General features: G+C 63.0%; 2 protein-coding genes across 6 annotated transcripts; both read left to right on the top strand.

Annotated features, from left to right (window-relative positions):
- The first annotated feature begins 1,371 nt into the window (after positions 1-1,371).
- Positions 1,372-8,204, top strand: MAPK11 (mitogen-activated protein kinase 11). The gene is made up of 12 exons (XM_032492584.1): positions 1,372-1,768; positions 4,075-4,204; positions 4,334-4,392; positions 4,468-4,579; positions 4,662-4,691; positions 4,765-4,812; positions 4,887-5,001; positions 5,491-5,562; positions 5,802-5,881; positions 6,342-6,420; positions 6,507-6,680; positions 6,915-8,204. The coding sequence occupies exons 1-12, from the start codon at positions 1,653-1,655 to the stop codon at positions 6,992-6,994; spliced, it is 1,095 nt and encodes a 364-aa protein (XP_032348475.1). The 5' UTR covers positions 1,372-1,652; the 3' UTR covers positions 6,995-8,204.
- Positions 8,205-10,092: 1,888 nt separating this feature from the next.
- Positions 10,093-18,972, top strand: MAPK12 (mitogen-activated protein kinase 12). Of its 5 annotated transcripts, none has more exons than XM_032492581.1 (12): positions 10,094-10,448; positions 10,519-10,648; positions 13,320-13,378; positions 14,179-14,290; positions 14,393-14,422; positions 14,650-14,697; positions 15,208-15,322; positions 15,598-15,669; positions 15,800-15,879; positions 15,947-16,025; positions 16,119-16,292; positions 16,656-18,405. In XM_032492581.1, the coding sequence occupies exons 1-12, from the start codon at positions 10,324-10,326 to the stop codon at positions 17,048-17,050; spliced, it is 1,419 nt and encodes a 472-aa protein (XP_032348472.1). In that variant the 5' UTR covers positions 10,094-10,323; the 3' UTR covers positions 17,051-18,405. The 5 variants fall into 5 exon arrangements, with proteins under 5 accessions (XP_032348471.1, XP_032348472.1, XP_032348470.1 ...); XM_032492579.1 differs by having other exon boundaries at positions 14,029-14,290; XM_032492582.1 differs by lacking the exon at positions 16,656-18,405 and adding an exon at positions 18,412-18,972 and having other exon boundaries at positions 10,096-10,448; positions 14,029-14,290.
- Positions 18,973-19,952: the final 980 nt, after the last annotated feature.

Below are 19,952 nucleotides of genomic sequence, written 5' to 3'. Positions count from 1 at the left end.
CGGCCGGGAAAGGCGCTCCCAGCGCGAGCCTGGAGGAGGCCCGGGCCGGGCGACTACTGGCGGAGGGGACATCCGGCACTGCTGACCAACGCCGGCTCCCAGAGAGGAAACTGAGGTCGGGGGTGGCTCAGGACGTGGCCGAACTCATGCGAGTGGCTGAGACTGGGACCCTGCTTCCTTTCTTATTCTAGGCTACCCGCCACCCGCACCTCCCCCTTCTGGTTTCCTCCGCAGGCAGATGTGTCTATTTGCCTAGTACTGCATTGACATGTTTTATTTTAATTTGGTTGCCAATATTTGAAAATCAGGAGATTTCAAATGAGAAGTCAGGTTTTCATTTGTTTTGAAAAAGTCGAAAGTCTAAGGTAGAGCACTCAGCCTGACTTCCTACTTTCCTGGGAGGAAGCAGCCCAGCCCCTCCCCACGGTTTCCCCAGGGTGGAGGGTCAGGGGGCTATTTCTATGCTACCTACGGGGCAATGGGCTCTCTGAGCCCTTGTCATTTTAAGCTGGGAAACAGAAGTAGATGCCCTGGGGCCCAGAGCTCTAGACAGATGCTGAAATGGGGAACATTCCCCTTCACAGTTAAAGCTGCCTGTGAGAAGTGAACCTTCACAGGTGGAGAGAGGAAATGTGCAGTGCTGGGAGGAGTTCACCGCCCTGGGGAAGAGTGGTTTTGAACTACGCAGCTTCCTCAGTACCTAGGAAAGTCAGGGCTTCCTGGAAGGGGTGACAGCTGAAAGGGCTGTTTCAGAAGGAGGAAAGGTACCAGGCACTGAGGAGGACCCATTTGGGGAGGGCTTCTTATGGGCACAACACGCCAACGGCCCCTGATTCCGCCGCTGTCCCTGGTCCTGAGGGCTGGGCCCAGCTCAGGAGCCAGCCCTGCAGGAGGCCGACATCAGACCACAGAGGGTTTATCAGGAGAACCACACGGCCAAGACCGGAAGGCCTCCACCGGGGAGGGAAGCCAGGCTGGCCCAGGATCCAAGGCGCCGCCATCTGCCCACCGCAGAGGGGTTCCTATCCAACCAAATGCCAGCTTTCATTAGGGGGCATTTTCAGTCCTGATTAAAACTATTCCCCATGGTTCGCCCCTGGCTTCTTTCATTTAGAGGATTCTATCTCATTTCTGAGGGACCATGCTGGGGGAGGGGGATGCAGGTGGGGGAGGGGTGCAGGTGTTGGGAGAGGGATGCACGAACCCGAGCAGGCCGAAGGGGGGTTAAACGCGGGTCCGGAACAGGCGGAGGGCGTGTGCAGGGACTGGAGGTGGGGAGCGGTGAGGTGCAGGCGCGGGAGCTGTTGCGAGAGGGTGCGGGGCGCGTAGTCCTGAGAGGCGGTGGCTGCCTGGTCTGCGTCGCGCTGCGCGGGGGATAGACGCGGCGGATATTGGGGAGGTGCGTGGACCCCGGGAGGTAGAAGCGGGAGGGGCGGTAAGTCGTTCCCTGGCCTCCCCCCTTGCCCGCACCGCCCGGGGAAGGCTGATTTCCGCTCGGCCGCCGCCTCGGAGGGGCAGGAAGCCGCGCGCTCGTCTGCGGGAACCCCCTCCCCGGCCCCGCCCCGCCCCGCCCCGCCTCCGGCCGCCGGCTCCCGCTCTGCCGGGCGGGGGGCGCGGGGCGGGGCGCGGGCCGAGCTGCGGCCGCTCCGGACATGTCGGGCCCTCGCGCCGGCTTCTACCGGCAGGAGCTGAACAAGACGGTGTGGGAGGTGCCGCAGCGGCTGCAGGGGCTGCGCCCGGTGGGCTCGGGCGCCTACGGCTCCGTCTGGTACGGGCGGGGCGGGGCCGGGGTGGGGGGACTGAGCTCGCGCCCCCTCCCCGCCCGGCGCAGGGTTCCCGGCCCGGGGAGGGGCTCGCCCTGCCTCTTCCCCCGGCCTCACGCGGATCCGAGGAATGAATGGCAAGGGGCGTCTGGGGGAAACTTTCCTACCAGAGCCTCTCCCCGGCAGGGGGAGGGGTCATCCTCCCGCCCCTCCAACCCGCAACGTCCCCGCCAACCCGAAGCGTCCCCGCCAGGCCCGAATCCTGCGGCGTCACTGCCGGCCAAAGGGCAGGTCTCCCGGGCTCCTAAATGTCTGAGCTTGCATCTGGGGTACCCCGGGTCAAGGGTCAGGCAGCCCCGGGGTCTGGCAGATGCCCCCGCCCTAGAGTGGGTAGTTTTGTTTGAAAAAGAAGAGTCCAGCTAGGGGGAGGGCAAGACCCCTGCCTTAGAATGACCTCAAGCTTCCCCGTGGGTCCTTCCCCTCCCCCATTTTCCAAGGGGTCTAGGACTCCGCATGGGGCTCAGGCCTGACCAGAGGCGTGTACCATCCCCCTACAATCCATTTTTGCCCCCAACCGAGGGAGAGAGAGAGAGAGAGCGAGCGCGCGCGAGCTCTGACCACAGCCCTGTAGTTAGCCCTGGGGCTCAGACAGACTGCGGAGTCTGGAAGCAGGAGGGAGGGTGGGGTTCCAAGAGGCCTTTGCAACCTGGAGGGGGTGGAGGCTGGAGAGGCTTAGGGTGAGGGGCTTGCAGACAGTTCTGGTTGCAGTTAGCAGTGTTTTGACAATGAGGCAGATTGTGGGTGGGAATGCTGCGAGGTGCTCCACCCCAGAACCCAGTGGTATCCTTACTGAGAAAGGGCCAGGTGGCTGCTGTTCACTACAGAGGTCATGGGTGTGGGGAGGCAGCGACCCTGGGGGTGGGGCTTTGCTTCAGGCTCTGGCAGAAAGTTAAGAGCGGTACTTATCCCCCCTCCTAAAGCCCAGCACTGGAGACTGGAACAGGGGTTTGGGGTCCCCGGGGCCTCAGATCTCACAGATCTCACACTGTACTGGCTGGCTGTCAGGAACCTCAGGTAGGCCATTTCAGCCATTCCAACCACAGGCCTTGGTCTTCATCTCTGAGACCTCAAAGGGCAGGAAAAGGGTGTGGGACAATGTGTGAATGGTCTAGGGGATTTGACAGAGCCCTTGCTGGAAGCACTTTCTGGGAGTTCGAGCTCCTGAAGAGAGGCCTGGTCCCTCCCCACTGCATTTAGCTGGGCATGGACCTCATCCAGGTGATGGCCCTCCTTCCTCTGATGAAGCTGGCAACCCAGTGCTAATTCTTGGTTGTTTGACTGTGCAGACACCAAAGGATCTGCTCCCCATCGCCCACCCCCATGAGGGGCCACTCCCCTGCTTCCCACCCCAGCAGCGACTTGGACCTTCCCCAGCGGGTCATGGGCTGGAGGGAGGGGCTTCCTCCACCACCACCTGGGCCCCAGAGCATCCCAGGTCCCACAGCAGGAAATGCTCCCTGGGTGGAATGGGCCTGGGGGGTGGCCTGAGGCTCCACTCACTCTTGAGGGGGGCTGGATCCCAGAGGGGAGGTCCAAGACCTGTAGGAGGGAAGGGAGGGATGAGCAGCAGCAGAGGGAAAGCTTTCTGCAGGGCCTAAACCCCATCCCGAGAGTGGGAGTGACCAGGCCATTTGCGTTTGAGGAGAATGCCAGTCGTCTCCTGTGAAGAGTAGGTGGGTGTGGAGGTTGCGGGGCTGGACCTCTGGGGAGCGGAGTCAGGCAAGGGGAAATGGTCTGAGGGTCCAGACGCCACCCTCTACTGGCCATTTCCCAACGTCCAGTTTCTCACTGTGAGAAATGATGCAGTAAACACCTGTGGTCAGTTTTCCCTCCACATTTTGAATATTCAGGGGCTTTGGCAGTGGCCCTGGAACCCCTCAGGGAGCCTCCCAGCCCCGCCAGCCCGTGGGGGAGTTGGAGGGCTGCGCTGAGGGAACATGCTTGGCTGTTCTCCTGCCCTGTCATTTCCACCCTGGCAAGAGCCATTGGGCCAGGAGACAAGAGAAGTCCCCATCCTGCCCTGAGCTCCCAGGTGGGGCGGGCCAGGTCCCTGGGCTGGGCAGGCTGGGGGTGAAGGGGTCCGTGGAGGGGGGAGCAGGACCCCCGGTGAGGAGAAGAGAGGCTTTGAGTGAGTGCTGTCAGAGCGCTTCCTTGCTGGAGATCTTGTGTGTGGAGACCAGGCTGGTGCCCGCCAAGCAACACAGGCGCCAACAGGCAGCGAGGCCTGCAGCCTCACGCGCACGCCTTGCAGCTCAGCCTACGACACACAGTTGCGTCAGAGAGTGGCGGTGAAGAAGCTGGCGCGCCCCTTCCAGTCGCTGATCCATGCGCGGAGGACTTACCGCGAGCTGCGGCTGCTCAAACACCTGAAGCACGAAAATGTGAGCCGGTTGTAGGGTGGCGGCGAGGAGGAGGGCAGCCGAGCAGGGATGGGGGGAGGGGGGACGGAAGGCTGACAGAGAGGTCGGATGTGGGGGGACGCCCGCGTCTTCACTGCCCTCTGCACCCAGGTCATCGGGCTGCTGGACGTGTTCACGCCGGCCACCTCCATCAAGGACTTCAGCGAAGTGTGAGCAGCGGCGAGAGTGTGTCGGGGGAGGGCGCAGGGGTGGGGCACTCTAGGCTGATCCCTGACCCTTCCCAGGTACCTGGTGACCACGCTGATGGGCGCAGACCTGAACAACATCGTCAAGTGTCAGGCGCTGAGCGACGAGCATGTCCAGTTCCTCGTGTACCAGCTGTTGCGTGGGCTGAAGGTGGGCGCGGGAGCAGAGGTCAGAGCGGGAGGGCGGGCAGCAGCCATGGGCAGACCCTGACCCTGCCGTCTCACCCTCGCAGTACATCCACTCGGCGGGGATCATCCACAGGGTAGGTGCTGCGCAGGCGAGGGTGGGGGTCCTGCAGCTGCTGCTTCTGCGCTCACGCAGCACCTGCCCCGCAGGACCTGAAGCCCAGCAACGTGGCTGTGAACGAGGACTGCGAGCTGAGGGTGAGCGGCAGGGGCACCCCGGTGGGCAGGGAAGAGTGACACGGGGGTGTTGACATCCTTGCGGGTCACCCTAGATCCTGGACTTTGGGCTCGCGCGTCAGGCTGACGAGGAAATGACTGGCTATGTGGCCACGCGCTGGTACCGTGCACCTGAAATCATGCTCAACTGGATGCATTACAACCAGACAGGTGATGTCACCCTGGGTCGGTGCAGCCTGGTGGGAGCGGAGGGCCTGGGAAGGGGTTGGGGGTGGGACCCAGAGGCCAAAGACCTTAGGGTGTGTGTCCAGTCTTGGGGGACAAAGTCTGGGACCAGCATTCAAAAACAGACCTTCAATGTGGTGGGGAGGGTACAGCTCAGTGGTAGTGCGCGTGCTTAACATGCAGGAGGTCCTGGGTTCAATCCTCAGTGCCTCCATTATAAACAAACAAATAAACAAACAAACAAACAAACAGCTAATTAACCCCCTCCCCCCCACAAAATAGACCTTCAAGAAAGGCAGAACATGGTGGGTCTAGGGCTAACCCTTTCCCCGGCGTTGTGTCTAGAGGAGAGAGGCCTGCCTTTGGGCTTAGGTGTGACTGAAGGGCCACTGGGCTGGTGCAGTCCCAGCGGCCCCCAGCTCTCCAAGGAGGGACTCGGGGTGGGCGGACTGATGGAGACGCCTCCTCCAACAGTGGACATCTGGTCTGTGGGCTGCATCATGGCTGAGCTGCTCCAGGGAAAGGCCCTCTTCCCAGGAAACGACTGTATCCTTGGCCCAGTTAGGGAGGAGGGTTGAGCCAGGGTCCCCTCCAGTGGGTGGGGGTCGAGGAAGGTGGGCCTGGCCTTTCTGGCCAGCCTTACCTCCCCTGCCCCACACTGTGCCACCTTGGGCTCACTATCACCAGCTATGGAAGTGCAGGTTCTGGGCAGTGCCCCGAGGTCTGGAGTCTAGAGCCCAGGAAGAGTCCATGCCTGGCCGTTGGGTCTTTCCTGAGCCCGGCAGACATTGACCAGCTGAAGCGCATCATGGAGGTGGTGGGCACCCCCAGCCCTGAGGTTCTGGCAAAGATATCCTCGGAACATGTGAGTCACCGGGCACCAGTTCCCTCTGCTGACCCAGCCCCCAGGCACTCTGGAGGAAGGGGTGCTGTGGGAATAGACAGGGTACTACGTAGGGAGCATGGGTCACAGTGGAACAGACCACAAGGCAGGCATCTGACCCCTCTGGGGGAAACAGGTGAACAGGGAAGACATTCCTGGCAAGAGGGACGGCAAGGGTAAAATCTGGGCACAGATAGTGCTCTGGCCAAGGACAGTGGAATGGCACCAGGCCTAGGTCCCACAGGCATCGAGGGCCAGGCGTGGTGCTGGAGCCACCAGGTCCAAAGCAGGGAAGTCTCTGGTCTGCCCAGGCCCTTGCCAAGGCCTATTGGAGTGAGTGAGTCTGGGGGCTTCTCTTGGCAAGCCGTTGCCTTGCCTGCTTTAGGGCCCAGGGAAGTTAGGCATGGAACAGCCCGTCCAGGCCCTTCCCATGTGCTCCTAGGCCCGGACATACATCCAGTCCCTGCCCCCCATGCCCCAGAAGGACCTCAGGAGCATCTTCCACGGAGCCAACCCCCTGGGTGAGGATGGGCCCTGGGCTGGGCTGGGTGCCACATCAACCCCGGATGTGGAGGTGACCACAGCCCACCCCCCCACTACTCTGCAGCTGTGGACCTCCTGGGAAGGATGCTGGTGCTAGACAGTGACCAGAGGGTCAGTGCGGCCGAGGCCCTGGCCCATGCCTACTTCAGCCAGTACCACGACCCCGAGGATGAACCTGAGGCTGAGCCCTACGATGAAAGCGTCGAGGCCAAGGAGCGCACAGTGGAGGAGTGGAAGGGTGGGCCCGAGGGCTGCGCTCCCCCAGAGGCTGGGCACTGCCTGTTCCTGCAGGAAGTGCTCCAGCTCCTCCTGACTGTGGTCTGGGCGGGTGACAACATGACCCCACTCACTCCAGGGTTGAGGACAGCACAGGGCAGGCCTAGGAAGGAGCCCACGGGCAGAGGCTACCCTCAGAGGGTGGTGGGCCTGGGCTGATGGCTGCCTGAGCTTACCCTTTCCCCTCCCCCCGCAGAGCTCACCTACCAGGAGGTCCTCAGCTTCAAGCCCCCAGAACCACCGCAGCCTCTGGGCAGCCTGGAAGTTGAGCAGTGAGGAGATGCTGCTCACCCACTACACTCCCAACTCCAAGAGGGGCCTGAGCCTGCCTGCCCACCTTCCTCAGCTGCCTGGTTCTCACAAGGGGTGCCTCCCAACACCTCTGCGGCCAGCAGCGCTGACCCCTCTCCCGGGATCCCCCTGTCTCCACACCCACTCCTTATGGGGAGTCTGCACGCTTGTGAACACCTGCATGTGTGTGAGCCACGGATGTAGGAGTCTGGGCAGAGCATCCTGGATCCCTTGGTTCTGCTACCCCTCCCAGCATCCTGGGTCTCCTTTGGGACCTCACTCTGGTGGACCTGGGTGCCATGAGAGCTCCCCCTGGGACTATGTCAGTTTCCAGAGCTCCTCAGTCCCAGAGGGCTGCCTCTGGCGGGTGGTGCATTGGGGCCAGAGCCTTCTGGAGAAAAAGGGAGGGGTCTTGGTGGTCACAGCTGCTCAGCCTAGAAGTGAGGGGCTCCCCTGGAAAGTGCTGGGACTCAAAGGATCGTCCCTGTGGGTGGCAGGGCTGGGACAGCTACCTGGAGTCATGCGTTCACCTGTGCTGCGTGTGACACATGTGCACTCCTGGAATTCATGTGTCAAGGCAGGTGCAGGCATGTGAATCTGTGGGCACCTGAGGGTCAGTGCCATGATGGGCAGGAGGCCAAAGTTGGGGTGGCTGTACTATTGCCTCTTCTCCCCCGGTACCTGAAGCGGGCCAGGGTGGAGGGCTCTGCTGAGATTCTGCTGTGCAACTCGCCAGGGGCAACCGTGTGAACAAAGCCCCCTTTCTCCTTGGGTGTGGGAGCAGCGGCAGGTTTCTAAGACATGAAGGTCCCATGCCAGCCAGAGGGCTGGCAGGCATAGGGGGGTCCAGCCCTGAGGACGCACACACCCACGTGGACTTGGATCCTGGCCCCTGTCCTCAAGCTGATGAAGAAGTCTCTGCCCACCCTACCTCTGCCCACCCTCTGGCCCTACGGCCGAGAGCTGGGTGCTCTGGTCTGTGGTTTGGCTCTTGTCCTCCCTCCTTCCAGAGTGGAGCTGACCTTGCCAGCTTTGGGACAGGACCCTCCTTGAGATGTGTTGGGGGTGTGGGTCCTCCCTCTAGGGGCTTCTCTGTCAGGTAGCTGAGGTGGTGACCTCTCACCTCGCAGGACCAGGGAGGTCTGATAAGTGCCTGCACCAGGGTTTTGCAATAAAGGGGGTTTCCTCTCACTCAGCTTGTGTCTCAGGCTCCAGGTCCTGCTGCCCCGCTGCCCCCACTGCCTGGAGGGGTGGCTGTGTCCCTCGGGTCCCCGGTCTGACAGCCAGCCATCTTCAGTATGCTCCCTGCTCCCTGAGAGCCACTTGGATCCAAGGTGGACAGAGTGTGATGTCACCCCAACAAGCAACCCCACTGCCCTGTTGGGGGTCATTGGGCGGGCTCTGGTCTAGATCTACACCTGCCCCCTCCTCTCAGTGGTCAGGGAGGACATGGAAGTCTAGGAGCAAAGGACTGCCCTTCCCCAGGGTCAGGGATGGTGAGGGGAGATTTCCTTTTCTTCCTGGTTAAGGGGAAGAGGGCTGCTTCAGCCCTTGGGACACACACTGAGCTGCCAGCCCCTAGTGCTCACTGCCGCTCAGGCCGAGAGGGCCTGGGCCCCAAAGGGGATCAGGCAGGGCATCCCCAGGATAGTGGTGTTTGGCTGTCCTTGCCCTAGGCCTTTGAGGGGTGGAGATCACCTGGAAGTCGGCCCTCCAGACACTAGGGCAGCGTGAGTACTGGGCCTCAGGTCCTGGAGAACCCCAGGAGCCCAGGCTGGGCCAAGTCCTGCCAGGGGTGGGTCGGGGGTGGGCACACAACTGGGACATGCCCTACCTAGTCCAGTCTGACACGGAACCCAAACCCTTCTGGACCCCGGGGTCCCACCACAGGGAGTCAGGAGCCAGCTGGGGGCCTCCTGGAGGAGGCAGGTGGAGTGCCACAAGCAGCCCAGGGCAGGAAGGGCGTGAGGACAGGCAGCTGTGGCTCAGTGACCCCAGGCTGCCCCCCCTGGCCAGCCTGCAGGTCCTGAGCACATGGGTGGCTGTGGCGGCCCAGGTGTAAAGCAGCTCTGGCCCGGCCGCTGCTGAGCTGCCGACTCACGGCTGGCAGGCTGGGCTTAGAGGGCGGGGCAGGGGCGCTGGGGGTCTTGTTACCCGCCCCCTCCCCGACCTGGTCCCTGGGCTGGGGGAGGACACGGTGCGGGGGGAGCTGGGGGCTCTGTCCTCCAGGAGTGTCTGGTCCGGGATGGGACCAGACCTGTGAAAGGATGATGCCCCCACCTAGGGGCAAGGGGGGGGCAGGGAGAGCCCCAGTAAGGTCCCCCCCTTCACTCCTGGGGTCACGCACACCCTGAAGAGAGTGGAGTGGCTCTGGCCGGGCTTTGAGGAACAAACCAGAGGGCCCAGGCAGGGCAGGGGTGGGACAAGCGAGGGTCTTGCAAGCGTCTGAAGCAGGCTCCGCAGGCAGAAGGGGTGTGGTGAGGAGGGATCCACGGGGGCCCAAGGGGGACCTCCAGGACCCGCCCTCTTTGCTCCGGCCTGGGAGGCCACCTGATTTTGGGAGACAGAATTAACCTCTTTGTCTGGAAAGGAGGATGCGGCAAGACAGGTGCTGGGGAACGCACACTGAGGGGTGGACCGGTTAGCTCCAGCGTCAGGGGCATCCTGGGGGTTGGGGCGCTCAGCTCAGGTGCCTCAGGGGTGGGGGTTTGCCGCGGGGTGGAAGTTGTCGGGGCGGGTGGACAGCGATTTGGGGCTAGGGGTGGAAGTCGACAGGCTCAGGCGGCCCAGGATGAGCCAGCGCCCTGGGGGCATGGTTGCAAGGAGGAGACTCGAGCCCCACGGGGCCCCGTTCAGACACCCAACCTCGGCTCCGTCGGGGGAGTTCATCCCGAGTGCGGAGACGGGCGGGGGTGCGTCCGGGTCTAGTCTGGGACTGAGCTTCGGGCGCAGCTCCCTTCCCCACTCCGTCCCCTCCCCCCTTTCTCCGGCCTCCCCGGTGGCGGCCGCCTCGGGTTTCCGGAGGGACCAGAGGGCGGGCGGGGGCGTCACGTGCGCGCTGCCCGGGGGCCGGTTGGTCCGCCGGTAGGGGAGGGGCCCAGCACTACGCGGGCCGGGACTGGGGTAGGGCTGGGGTCTGCGGCTTCGGAGAGCCCGGAGGCGAGAGCCGGGAGCGGGGGCGCCCCGGCGGCGGGCGGCGCGGAGCTGGCTCTGCCCGAGCAGCGGCCCGGGGCGCGCGCCAGGGAGTTCGGCGGATCCTAGGTCCCGGGTCCTCGAGGCGTGGGGTCTGCGGCGGGGGCGGTGCCGGGCCAACCATGAGCTCTCAGCCGCCCCCCCGCCGCGGCTTTTACCGCCAGGAGGTGACCAAGACCGCCTGGGAGGTGCGCGCCGTGTACCAGGACCTGCAGCCCGTCGGTTCGGGCGCCTATGGCGCCGTATGGTGAGCGCAGGCCGGGCGGGGTGGCCGGGCGAGGTGGCCCAGTCCTCCCGCTAAGCGGTGCGCCCCGCAGCTCGGCGGTGGACAGCCGCACAGGCGTCAAGGTGGCCATCAAGAAGCTCTACCGGCCCTTCCAGTCCGAGCTGTTCGCCAAGCGCGCTTACCGCGAGCTGCGTCTGCTCAAGCACATGCGCCACGAGAATGTGAGTCGCGTGGGCCCTCGGCTTCGGACACCGCGCCCATCGCTCTGCTTATCGCCCTTCTCCCCAAAAGGCCTGCCCTAGGAGACCTGGCCCCCCCTACCCAGACCCTAGAATGCGCCCCTGTGTGATGGGGGCAGAGGTGAGCGGTCAGGGCTGTGTCCCCCGTGAACAGGGTTGGGGGGTGTCAGAGTAGGGAGGAAGAGCCCCCGCTCTTCCTGAGAGAGAAGCTTCCCCAGGGGCTAGTCCTCTCTTAGGCCAGTCCCTGCGGAGGACTTAGTTCTCTGGCTTCTTCCTGGGGCCACATCTGGCTCCTCAGCCCAGGTCCTGGTCAGAGGATGGCCACTTGCCCAGACGGAGGGGATCTTCCAGGTCCCACTCCAAACCCTGAGGTGAGAGGACCTCGGGTGGGAGGAGTGAGTTTCCTGGAAGGGGCACTGAGCCTCGGCCCTCTTTCTGGGCATCCCCCTGCAGGCCCACCTGGTCCCCCTTCTCCAGCCCTTCCAGCCCCACTCCTGACCCTACTCTGCCCCTCTACCTCCTGAACCCCAGCCCTAGGAGCTGGGGGCTCCTGGGAACACTGAGGGAGGCATGGACTGGGTGTCTGCATCTCAGCTCGGCAGCCTCAGAGCCTTGGAGTCTCTGGCAGTGGAGGGATTTAGGGCGCTGGAGGGCACTGGGCACAGTAGGCGGCACACAGACCCTCCACATCCACAGGGTGGGTTTCACAGACTGGGGGAGGAGCGGGTCTGGCTCCCACCAGGGAAAGGCCTTGTGTTGTTTCCAGACCTGCTCACGGGACACGACACGGAACTGCCCACTGGCCTCTCTGGGGGACGTGGCTGCCGGAAAGGGCCCTTTTCTCTGCTAGGGGAGTTTCCTTCGTTCCTCCATGTAGGTCCTCCTGTGGCCCTGAACTCTCCCCCTCCCACATGAGCCACTCTCACCCAGCCTGAGGGCTGTTCATCGGGGCACCCAGACCATGGCCGATTGTGCTCCCAACAGATGCCCTGGCACCTCCTGGGTAATCAGAGCCACTGGTCTCCCCCTGGGAGAATGAGTCCTCATGTCCCCTATGAAGCTTGTTCCCTCAGCCCCTGTCCAGTGTCCACCCTCTTACCACCTCTGATGGGTCCTTCATTCTCTCTGATTTTTCCAACCTTGACCTTTCCCTGGTGAAATCCATTCGTGGTGTCATGGTGGACGCCAGCCCAGCCTGGGCCTTGCTACCTCCGGGTCACACCTGGTCACACTCAGGACTTGTCCCTGTGAGGGTAGACTCCTCTACCAGAGGCTTCATACGGCTTCTCTGCCACCCCACCCCAGTCCAGCAAGGTCACTAGTTCTTCTGTTCAGTCGCCTCCCATCCCTGACCTGCCTCAGCCCCCTCCTCTGGGAGCTTACTCCCCAACCTGTGCTGGGGCCGTCCCCACTGTGCCGGTGGGTCCTACCCTCCTGCCTCCAGCCCCGCTCCACAGCTGGGACACTCTGCTTTTCATAAACCCATTCTCCTGGGAGGAAATGGGCTCTGAGAGTCTGAGCGCAGCGGTAGGTGGAGGAGTTACCATCTGCCCCGGTCCTGCCCCTCTGCCCGCACTTAGGCCTCCTCCCTCCCCTCCCCCTACTCCAGGCCTCCATCTGCACCAGAAGCTTAGAAGTCTCCATCAACCCCATGGACCTTCCCCTTAACCTCTGGGATTCTTGCTAAAACATCCTCCTCATGCCCCAGGCCTCACCTGCCTTCATGCCCCTCTCTGGATGCCCCACTCTGTTCCCCTCCCCTGCCCATGTCTCTGGCCCTGGTGGCTGCATTGGTCACCTAGCTGTCCCTTCATCCTCCACCTCATGTCCATGCTTACCTTGCTCTGGTTTGTCCTCACACAGCAGCCAGGGGACACATTCAGCATCACGCCTATTTAAGCCCTTCCTCAGTGGCTCTTAGGGTCAAAGCCAACCTTCACCTGGTGTTTGAGGGCCTTCTCGGGTTCCCTTTGGCTTCTCCTTGGCTACTCCCTGGCCTGGTCCTCAGCCACTTGGCCTCTCTCCCCGTGTTCCTCAAACTCTCTAAGTATTCTCCCTCCTTCCAGGCCACCACGTGCATGGCCTCTGCCAGGTGTGCCCCGCCAGTACATCCACCTGCCCCTCCAGCCACTCTGAGGTACAGGCCTACTGGGCTTCCCGGAGGCCCTGTCACCCGGACCCCCGGTTGCCAGTCGTCACATTGTCTGCTGTACATCCCCCCTGACCAGAGGTCTGCGGGGCCAGGTCTGGCTGTGGTTTGGTCATAGTGCTGCCGGCCTGGGCCCCCCTGGCAGAGGCACGGTCCCTGGAAAGACCTGCCAGATGTCGGCTCTCCCCTAGTAGGCTGTCACCACACTGGTCCTGAGTCTTCAATGGGGATAGGAAGAGGTGGAGGAAGGGCCAAGGGTCTAGAGCTCCTTGGATGGCTGGGAGCTGCCCCTCCCCCAGAGAACTCCGGCTGTCACCATCCAAAAATAGTCTTTGTGGGCATGTGTGCCAGGGCTGGGCTGAGCTGCCAGCGGGCAGAGCCAGGCCCTGTGGACGGGGGGGAGGCCAGGACAGCTGCAGGGGCCTTCCTACCCGGACCAGGGTGTGCCCGGCCCTGTGCCCCTGGCTGCCCCCAGCCCACCTGGCGCTCTGGCCTCCTCCCCAGGTGATTGGGTTGCTGGATGTCTTCACACCCGATGAGACCCTGGATGCTTTCACAGACTTGTAAGCGCCGGCCTGGGGCAGGCTTGGCAGGGCAGGCGGTGTTGGGTGGCCCCTGGGTGTGAGCCTCAGGTTTGGGGTTGGCAGGGGCACCGCCTGAGGCGGGCCTCTCCTTGCAGCTTGACGGGGGTTGGGGTGCACACTGCCTGCCCCTCAGCACACCACAGTCCTCCCCCTGCCACGTACCCCAAGGACCCACGGGGCTGGTCCAGCTGGGTGGACCTGGGCCTGCTCCTCTATTGCGGAGCCTTGGGTCTGAATGTTTGTTAGCAGGCCCGCACTCCGGGTCCGTACTAAATGTGTGGCCTGTAACTGGAGCTGCTGACCTTTGCTGGCGGGCAGGGGAGGGGTGACAGGGACCCATGGTGGTCCTGCCCTGCCAGCCTGCCCTGTGGTTGCCCGGGCGGCCACCCCTGGACTCACGCTGGTGTCGGCCAAGGGCCTGGGAAGGGCTGGGGAGGACAGGCTCCCTGCTGCTTGACCTTGCAGGGATCAAGGGCCCACACTGGCCTATCCTGGTGGGGTGCTGACTCTCTCCCTCTGTCTCTCCCCGTCCACCTGCCCAGCCTGCCCCTCTGACCCAGACGTCCGGCTGCCCCACCGCCACCCGCAGCCGCTTCCCTCCTTTCTTCCTCTCCCACCGTCCCCTGCAGGGAGCCCCGGCCCCTAGCATGGCCTGCCATCCTTGGGGAATCCCCAGAGCACAGTCCCCAACTGCCCTACATCATGGAGCTGCTGGGGTGGAAGGAGACCGTGGGAGGTGGACTCGGGGTGCCTCGGGGATGCCTGCCCTGTCCCTGCAGTTACCTGGTGATGCCGTTCATGGGTACCGACCTGGGCAAGCTCATGAAGCATGAGAAGCTGAGCGAGGACCGGATCCAGTTCCTTGCCTACCAGATGCTGAAGGGGCTGAAGGTGGGATGTGTGGGGCTGCTGGAGGGGTGGAGCCCCTAAACTGGGCCAGGGCTCTGAGGTCCCCATGAGCTGACTACTGCTGCCCCTCTGCTGTCCCCACAGTACATCCACGATGCTGGCATCATCCACAGGGTGAGTCCTGGTTGTGGTGGGAGCTCCCCAGACTGTGGGCCTGGGAGGGGCTTGACCTCAGGAGCCTCCTTCCTCACCTGGGAGGAGCCTGACGGGGTACTTGCCTGCACTCAGCCCTGGGGGGCCGGGCACCTCCACCCTTCCGGAAGGGCTGCAGGTGCGGCCTGGGCTCTTGCCCTCGAATCCTGGCTGGCAGGCCTGCACAGCCATCTTCCTTCTGTCCCCAGGACCTGAAGCCTGGCAACCTGGCAGTGAATGAGGACTGTGAACTGAAGGTGTGTATGGGGTTGGGGATTCGGTTCATCCTCACACCTGGCCATCTGCCTGCCTCGCCCTTGGCGCTCAGGCCTGGAAGGCGGCTGGCCCAGGCCCAGGCAGAGGGACCAGACCCCAGCCATCTGGGCAGTGGCTGAGCAGCCTCTGGGCTCTGGGGAGGCACCTGATGGGCATGGCATGGGCCACACTCCCAGACCTGCTTGAAGTGAAGGGCGAGAAGTGTGCCTGGTTCCCCAGGCCTGAGCCTGGCAGGGCTGAGGTGGCCTCCCCACAGGTGCTGGCCATTTCCTGGGGTGAGGGGGTAGAGGAGAAGGTGGAGGAGAGCCTCCAGGGTGCTTGTTCCTAAGGGTTGTGGGCAGGCAAGTTTGGTTGGGCTGTGTGCACTGTCCTCCGGGAGGGTTTGCAGGAGGCCCTGATGTGCCCAGCCTCTTTGGGGGTCCCTGGACCACAAGCTGGCCCACCCACTCCCCGGGGGCTCCTCTGGCCCACTTTTCTGATTCTGACTGTAGATCCTGGACTTCGGCTTGGCCAGGCAGGCAGACAGCGAGATGACTGGATATGTGGTGACCCGGTGGTACAGGGCGCCCGAGGTCATCTTGAATTGGATGCACTACACACAGACGGGTGAGAAGCTGCCCAGAGCCCCAGCCTACACTGGCACCAGCCTCCTGGGCTGCGCCCACCGGCCTCCCTCTTTCTTCCTGGGAAGCCCATGGTGGCTACTCTGTGGGGAGGCTGCTGAGCTGGGCTGGGAGCTGGGCAGGGCATGGCAGGCTAGATGGCTTCTGTGTCCATGCCCCCTCCACTGCCCCCACTCCTGTGCCTATCTCCCCCACCCCAGTCCATGTGTGCCCCACTCCCCAGTCCCCAGAGCCCTGATGCAGGGGCTTCTGTCTCAGTGGACATCTGGTCAGTGGGCTGCATCATGGCAGAGATGATCACAGGGAAGACACTCTTCAAAGGCAACGACCGTATCCTACACCTGGGGCAGGGGCGGGGTTTGCCCTGCACCTGTGGGGGGCAGGCCGGGCCCACTGTCCAGCTCTGGGGTAGGTGAGCCCTGCTCTCTGGCCCCACCTTGTACTCCTGACCTTGGCAAAGACCTGGACCAGCTGAAGGAGATCATGAAGGTGACGGGGACGCCCCCTGCCGAGTTTGTGCAGAGGCTGCAGAGCGATGAGGTCAGTCGGGAGCTGGGCGTGGGCCGGAGAGCTGGGGGCTGGCCCCTCACCCTTTGTTCCCACACAGGCTAAGAATTATATGAAGGGCCTCCCTGAGCTGGAGAAGAAGGATTTTGCCTCCATCCTGACCAATGCGAGCCCTCTGGGTAGGTGGGCCTGGGGTGGGCATGCAGTCAGTGACAGGGGCCTGGGGCCTAGGAGCCTCCCTTTGGCCCAGCCTGATCTGCCCAACCCCCCAGCCGTGAACCTCCTGGAGAAAATGCTGGTGCTAGATGCAGAGCGGCGGGTGACGGCAGCCGAGGCGCTGGCCCACCCCTACTTTGAGGCCCTGCAGGACACGGAGGACGAGCCCAAGGCCCAGAAGTACGATGAGTCCTTTGATGACGTGGACCGCACACTGGATGAGTGGAAGCGTGAGTCAGGGGCTCTGGCAGGGCTCAGGATCCTGGGTCCCTCAACCCCAGGAACAGAGTAGGGGGTCAGAGGGCAGCTGAGTCTCTTGGTCAAGGTGACCTCTGGCTAGAGCTGAAGGATGGAAAGGAGGGCATTCGTGGCCAGGACTTGGCACAAACAGGAGATGAATTCTGGAAACTGGGGAGGCAGCTGCAAGCTCAGGGCAGCTGTGAGCACTTAGCCTCCCCGGGCCTCCAGGCCTGCTGGCATTCCCTGCCCCGACTAGGCCAGAGACTGGGCTACCGTGGAGCCCCTCAGCACCCACTCCCCCGGGCCGCTCCTCATACCTCTGGAATCTTCGTGCCTCTCTTTGCCCCTTTCAGGTTGCCCCCCGACGTGGACAGCTGCACACCCCCCATCCTGCCAGCGGGATGAGGTCTGCCCCGGGCAGCCCATAGCACCTCACGCTTTCTTGCTACTCATCCCTAACCCCTCCAGCCCCACTGGGTGTTCAGACCCCCTTCCATTTGTGCTCTGCACCTCCCGGCTTCGCACTGGCCATCCCCTTAGACCCGGACCCTTCTCCTCCTGTCTGAGGGCTGCCAGCATCTGCTCAGCCTCTGGCTGGGCTCAGGGACACCTGGCCAGTCCCCAGGCCTCCTTCTACTGGGGTCCTGACGCACCATGCTGGAATGGGCCTCACCCATGTCTACTCCAGGACAGCAGGTGTCTCCCCTCAGTGGCTGCAGGACCCGCCTGGGAGTGCAGGGATGCCTAAGGGCAGCGCTTAGCACCGTTGAAGCTATAGCACGTGGCTGCCATTATCCTAGTCTCATCCTTGCTCTGCCTCAGACCCAGGGTCATGGTCCTGCATATGGGGGTAGGGATGGGGCTGGAAAGACTGGTTCTCAAACCACGTTCCTCAGGGTCATTGGATTCTTGGTGCCTCCAGCAGGGCCTCCGCCCTTATCTGTGCTGTGTTTTGTGTTTATGTTTTCCATTGCTAAAAAAGATAACCTGAAAACCACAGGCCACAGGATCTTCTCTGCGGTTCCCACCACAGACCGTAGTAAGAGCTTTTGCTTTTACTACAGACCATGTAGGACCAAAAAAGGAAACATGACCTCCTTGTGGCTGAGGCCCTGATCAGAAATGCAAACCCATTACCTCATTTCCCTGGGAAAAGCCAGCTTTACAGCAATGGCCTCCTCACACAAACCTTCCGTGTAGACTGGCCCCCGTGTGAGGATTAGATGACGGGCCTGGGGGGCACCCCATGGGGTGGGAATGACCTGTGTCACATGCTGGGCAAACCACACAGACCACCGGCTCGGAAGGCAGAGTCCTTCCTGCATTGGGCCTGTGGGGACCAGTGGTCCCCAGAACAGGTGCTCCCCTGGTCAGGTGAGTGTGGGAGCACTGGGGTAGGCTGAGTGGAACTGTCCCTTTGCAGACCGCTCAGAGGGGAGACAGAGCAGGCTCCCCACCCTTCCTGTGGGGACGGCTCACTCTGGGAACACAGTTCAGGGAACATGACCGCAGGCAAGGAAGGTGGATGTTGCAGGTAGTTGGTGGGAATTCCTCGCTCATTTGAGCCTTCGTAGAAATTCTGGATCTGGAAGCTGGGGTGTGCCCTGGTGGGACCCTGAGCAGCTCCACTTGAGTGAGCACATTAGTTTTCATTCCTAGGATGTTCTTGGTTCACTGCGGTGGGCGGTAGGGCCAAGGGCATGCTAGGGGTGGTGGGTTTGGGTTACAGGAGCCCCATCAAGGTGGACAGTCCCTGTGGATGGACACGGGTGGGTTGAGAGCGGCCGTGGCCCGGGATGGACTTGCACGTGTGGGACAAAGGAGCCAATCTGGTGCCTATGCCCCAGCAGTGATCTCTGACTCTTGTTTTGGGGGGGTGGGCCCCTAGGTCAGTGACTAACAGCCTATGCTCTGGGCCTGGGAGCTCTTCCCACCCCTACCTGAGTGGGGTGTCACAGGACTTACCACTGGTCTGGGTGGCACCCGGTGAGCTGGGCCCAGTGCTTCGCCTTGGTCACTGCATCCATGCCCGGTGTACACTGTGGGAGCTGGGTGACAGGGAAGGACCCCTCTCCCATGACTGTCTCTGCTGCTCTCTCCTGGCCCCAGGTGACACGTATAAAGAGGTGCTCAGCTTCAAGCCTCCTCGGCAGCTGGGGGCCAAGGTCTCCAAGGAGACAGCCCTTTGAAGACCCCTGGGCCCTGGCTGGGGCTTCCGCCTGGAACGGAGATCCTGTTTGCCACCATGACCGTGACCATGACCATGTTGGAACTTACATCCCAGGAGCCTCCTGGTTCCATGGAACCCCTCCTGCAAGCCTGCCACCTCTCTCAGGTCCCATCTCAACTTGCTGCGGAGGAGTGTCTGGGTTTTCTGGACAGGATGCCTGCTCTGACCCCTGAGTCGTGGTTCCTCCCCCAGGGTGCAGCGAGAAGCCTAGAGCCTGTGGGGCAGGATGGGTTTTGGGGTCAAGGCGAGGCCCCTGACCCTGCCTGTGCTGGACTGTGCTGAGGCCCAGCTTGGGCAGGGAGGGTGTGGGGTGCTGACTCAGGCATGTGTCTCCTGGGGGCATTGGTGTGGACGCTCCTGCACCCCAGCCTGGAATGTAAATTGGCCACGTGATATGGCCACCTGGCTTGAAGGAACTAAACCTTTTTGTAGAGCTCCCATTCTGGCCTCACTTCCTGATTTTTGGGCTGGATCTCAATTTAGGCTTCTGAACTGCAGCTCTGTATAGAGTAAGGAGGCCGGCCTGGGAGCCTCAGGCCTGTCCTGGCCCACTGGGCCTTCCCTCCCAGGTCACAAAGCTGGTGCCCACCTCTCTTCCATCCTGTGCCAGTAAGCCCCAAGCCTGGTGACCCTGCATTAGGGCTTGGCCCGGCCCCTCTTGTGGGGCGGCCTACCTCTAGTGGCTTAGACACTGGCACCAGGCCTAGGGCAGGGACTGATGGGGGTAGGAGGTTAGGGTCCAACATGGGGCTCAGTCTCCGATGTTTGGCCTCCCCGCACTCTTCAAGGCCTGGGTCCTGGGGAGGCAAGGTCAATCAAGCTAGGCGCCTCCAGATGGCTGTCCCACAGCGGAAGGATGGGTTCTGTGCGCTTTTCCTGCCCCTTCCTGGGCCACGAGCCTGCGCAGCCCTCGGCAGGCCATTCGACGTCTCCGAGGGCCGGCATCTGAGTCAGGGGCCAACCTTGGGTTCTTGCGGCCACCCTGGCTCCTCCCACCTGCCCCCCTGGTAGGTGCGCCGAAGTTGGGGCCAGGCTGTCTCCCTTCTCCCGACCTGGCGGTCGGGTAGACGTACAGCTGGTCAGACGAGTTGCTACAGTGGATACCGGCCTTCTCTGTCCAGGGGCCCGTCCCGCGCTTCTTTGACAGAGCCCGGCCCAGACCCTCCCCGCTCCCAGCGATCCAAGCGGGACTGTCTGCAGCAAGCCCCGCCTTCGTGACCACGCGCTCAGATTGACCAATCAGAGCACGCCGTTCCCTAGCCTCCGTGACTGGCTGTGCGGCGAGCACATATTCCCCGAGCCTGGCGGGCCGCCAGCCACCCGTGCCGCCGGTACCCTAACCAGAACGTTGGTGGTCCACGCGAGGCGGCGGGCAGCAGGGCCCTGTCAGGGGCACCCTCGCCCCAGGGCCCAGCCTCCA

Source organism: Camelus ferus, chromosome 12 (genome assembly GCF_009834535.1).
Source record: "Camelus ferus isolate YT-003-E chromosome 12, BCGSAC_Cfer_1.0, whole genome shotgun sequence".
NCBI lineage: Eukaryota > Metazoa > Chordata > Mammalia > Artiodactyla > Camelidae > Camelus > Camelus ferus.
This window is presented reverse-complemented; position numbering and strand designations above follow the sequence as displayed.

What these genes read in the sequence shown, in the direction of transcription:
- MAPK12 (XM_032492579.1), top strand. Translation starts at nt 10,324, where the DNA reads ATGAGCTCTCAGCCGCCCCCCCGCCGCGGCTTTTACCGCCAGGAGGTG. An exon ending in ACTCTTCAAAGGCAACGACC is followed by an intron (nt 15,670 to 15,799) that starts GTATCCTACACC and finishes ACCTTGGCAAAG; the next exon opens with ACCTGGACCAGCTGAAGGAG. An exon ending in CACACTGGATGAGTGGAAGC is followed by an intron (nt 16,293 to 16,655) that starts GTGAGTCAGGGG and finishes TGCCCCTTTCAG; the next exon opens with GTTGCCCCCCGACGTGGACA.
- MAPK11 (XM_032492584.1), top strand. Translation starts at nt 1,653, where the DNA reads ATGTCGGGCCCTCGCGCCGGCTTCTACCGGCAGGAGCTGAACAAGACG. An exon ending in AGCTGTTGCGTGGGCTGAAG is followed by an intron (nt 4,580 to 4,661) that starts GTGGGCGCGGGA and finishes TCACCCTCGCAG; the next exon opens with TACATCCACTCGGCGGGGAT. An exon ending in ACGAGGACTGCGAGCTGAGG is followed by an intron (nt 4,813 to 4,886) that starts GTGAGCGGCAGG and finishes GGGTCACCCTAG; the next exon opens with ATCCTGGACTTTGGGCTCGC.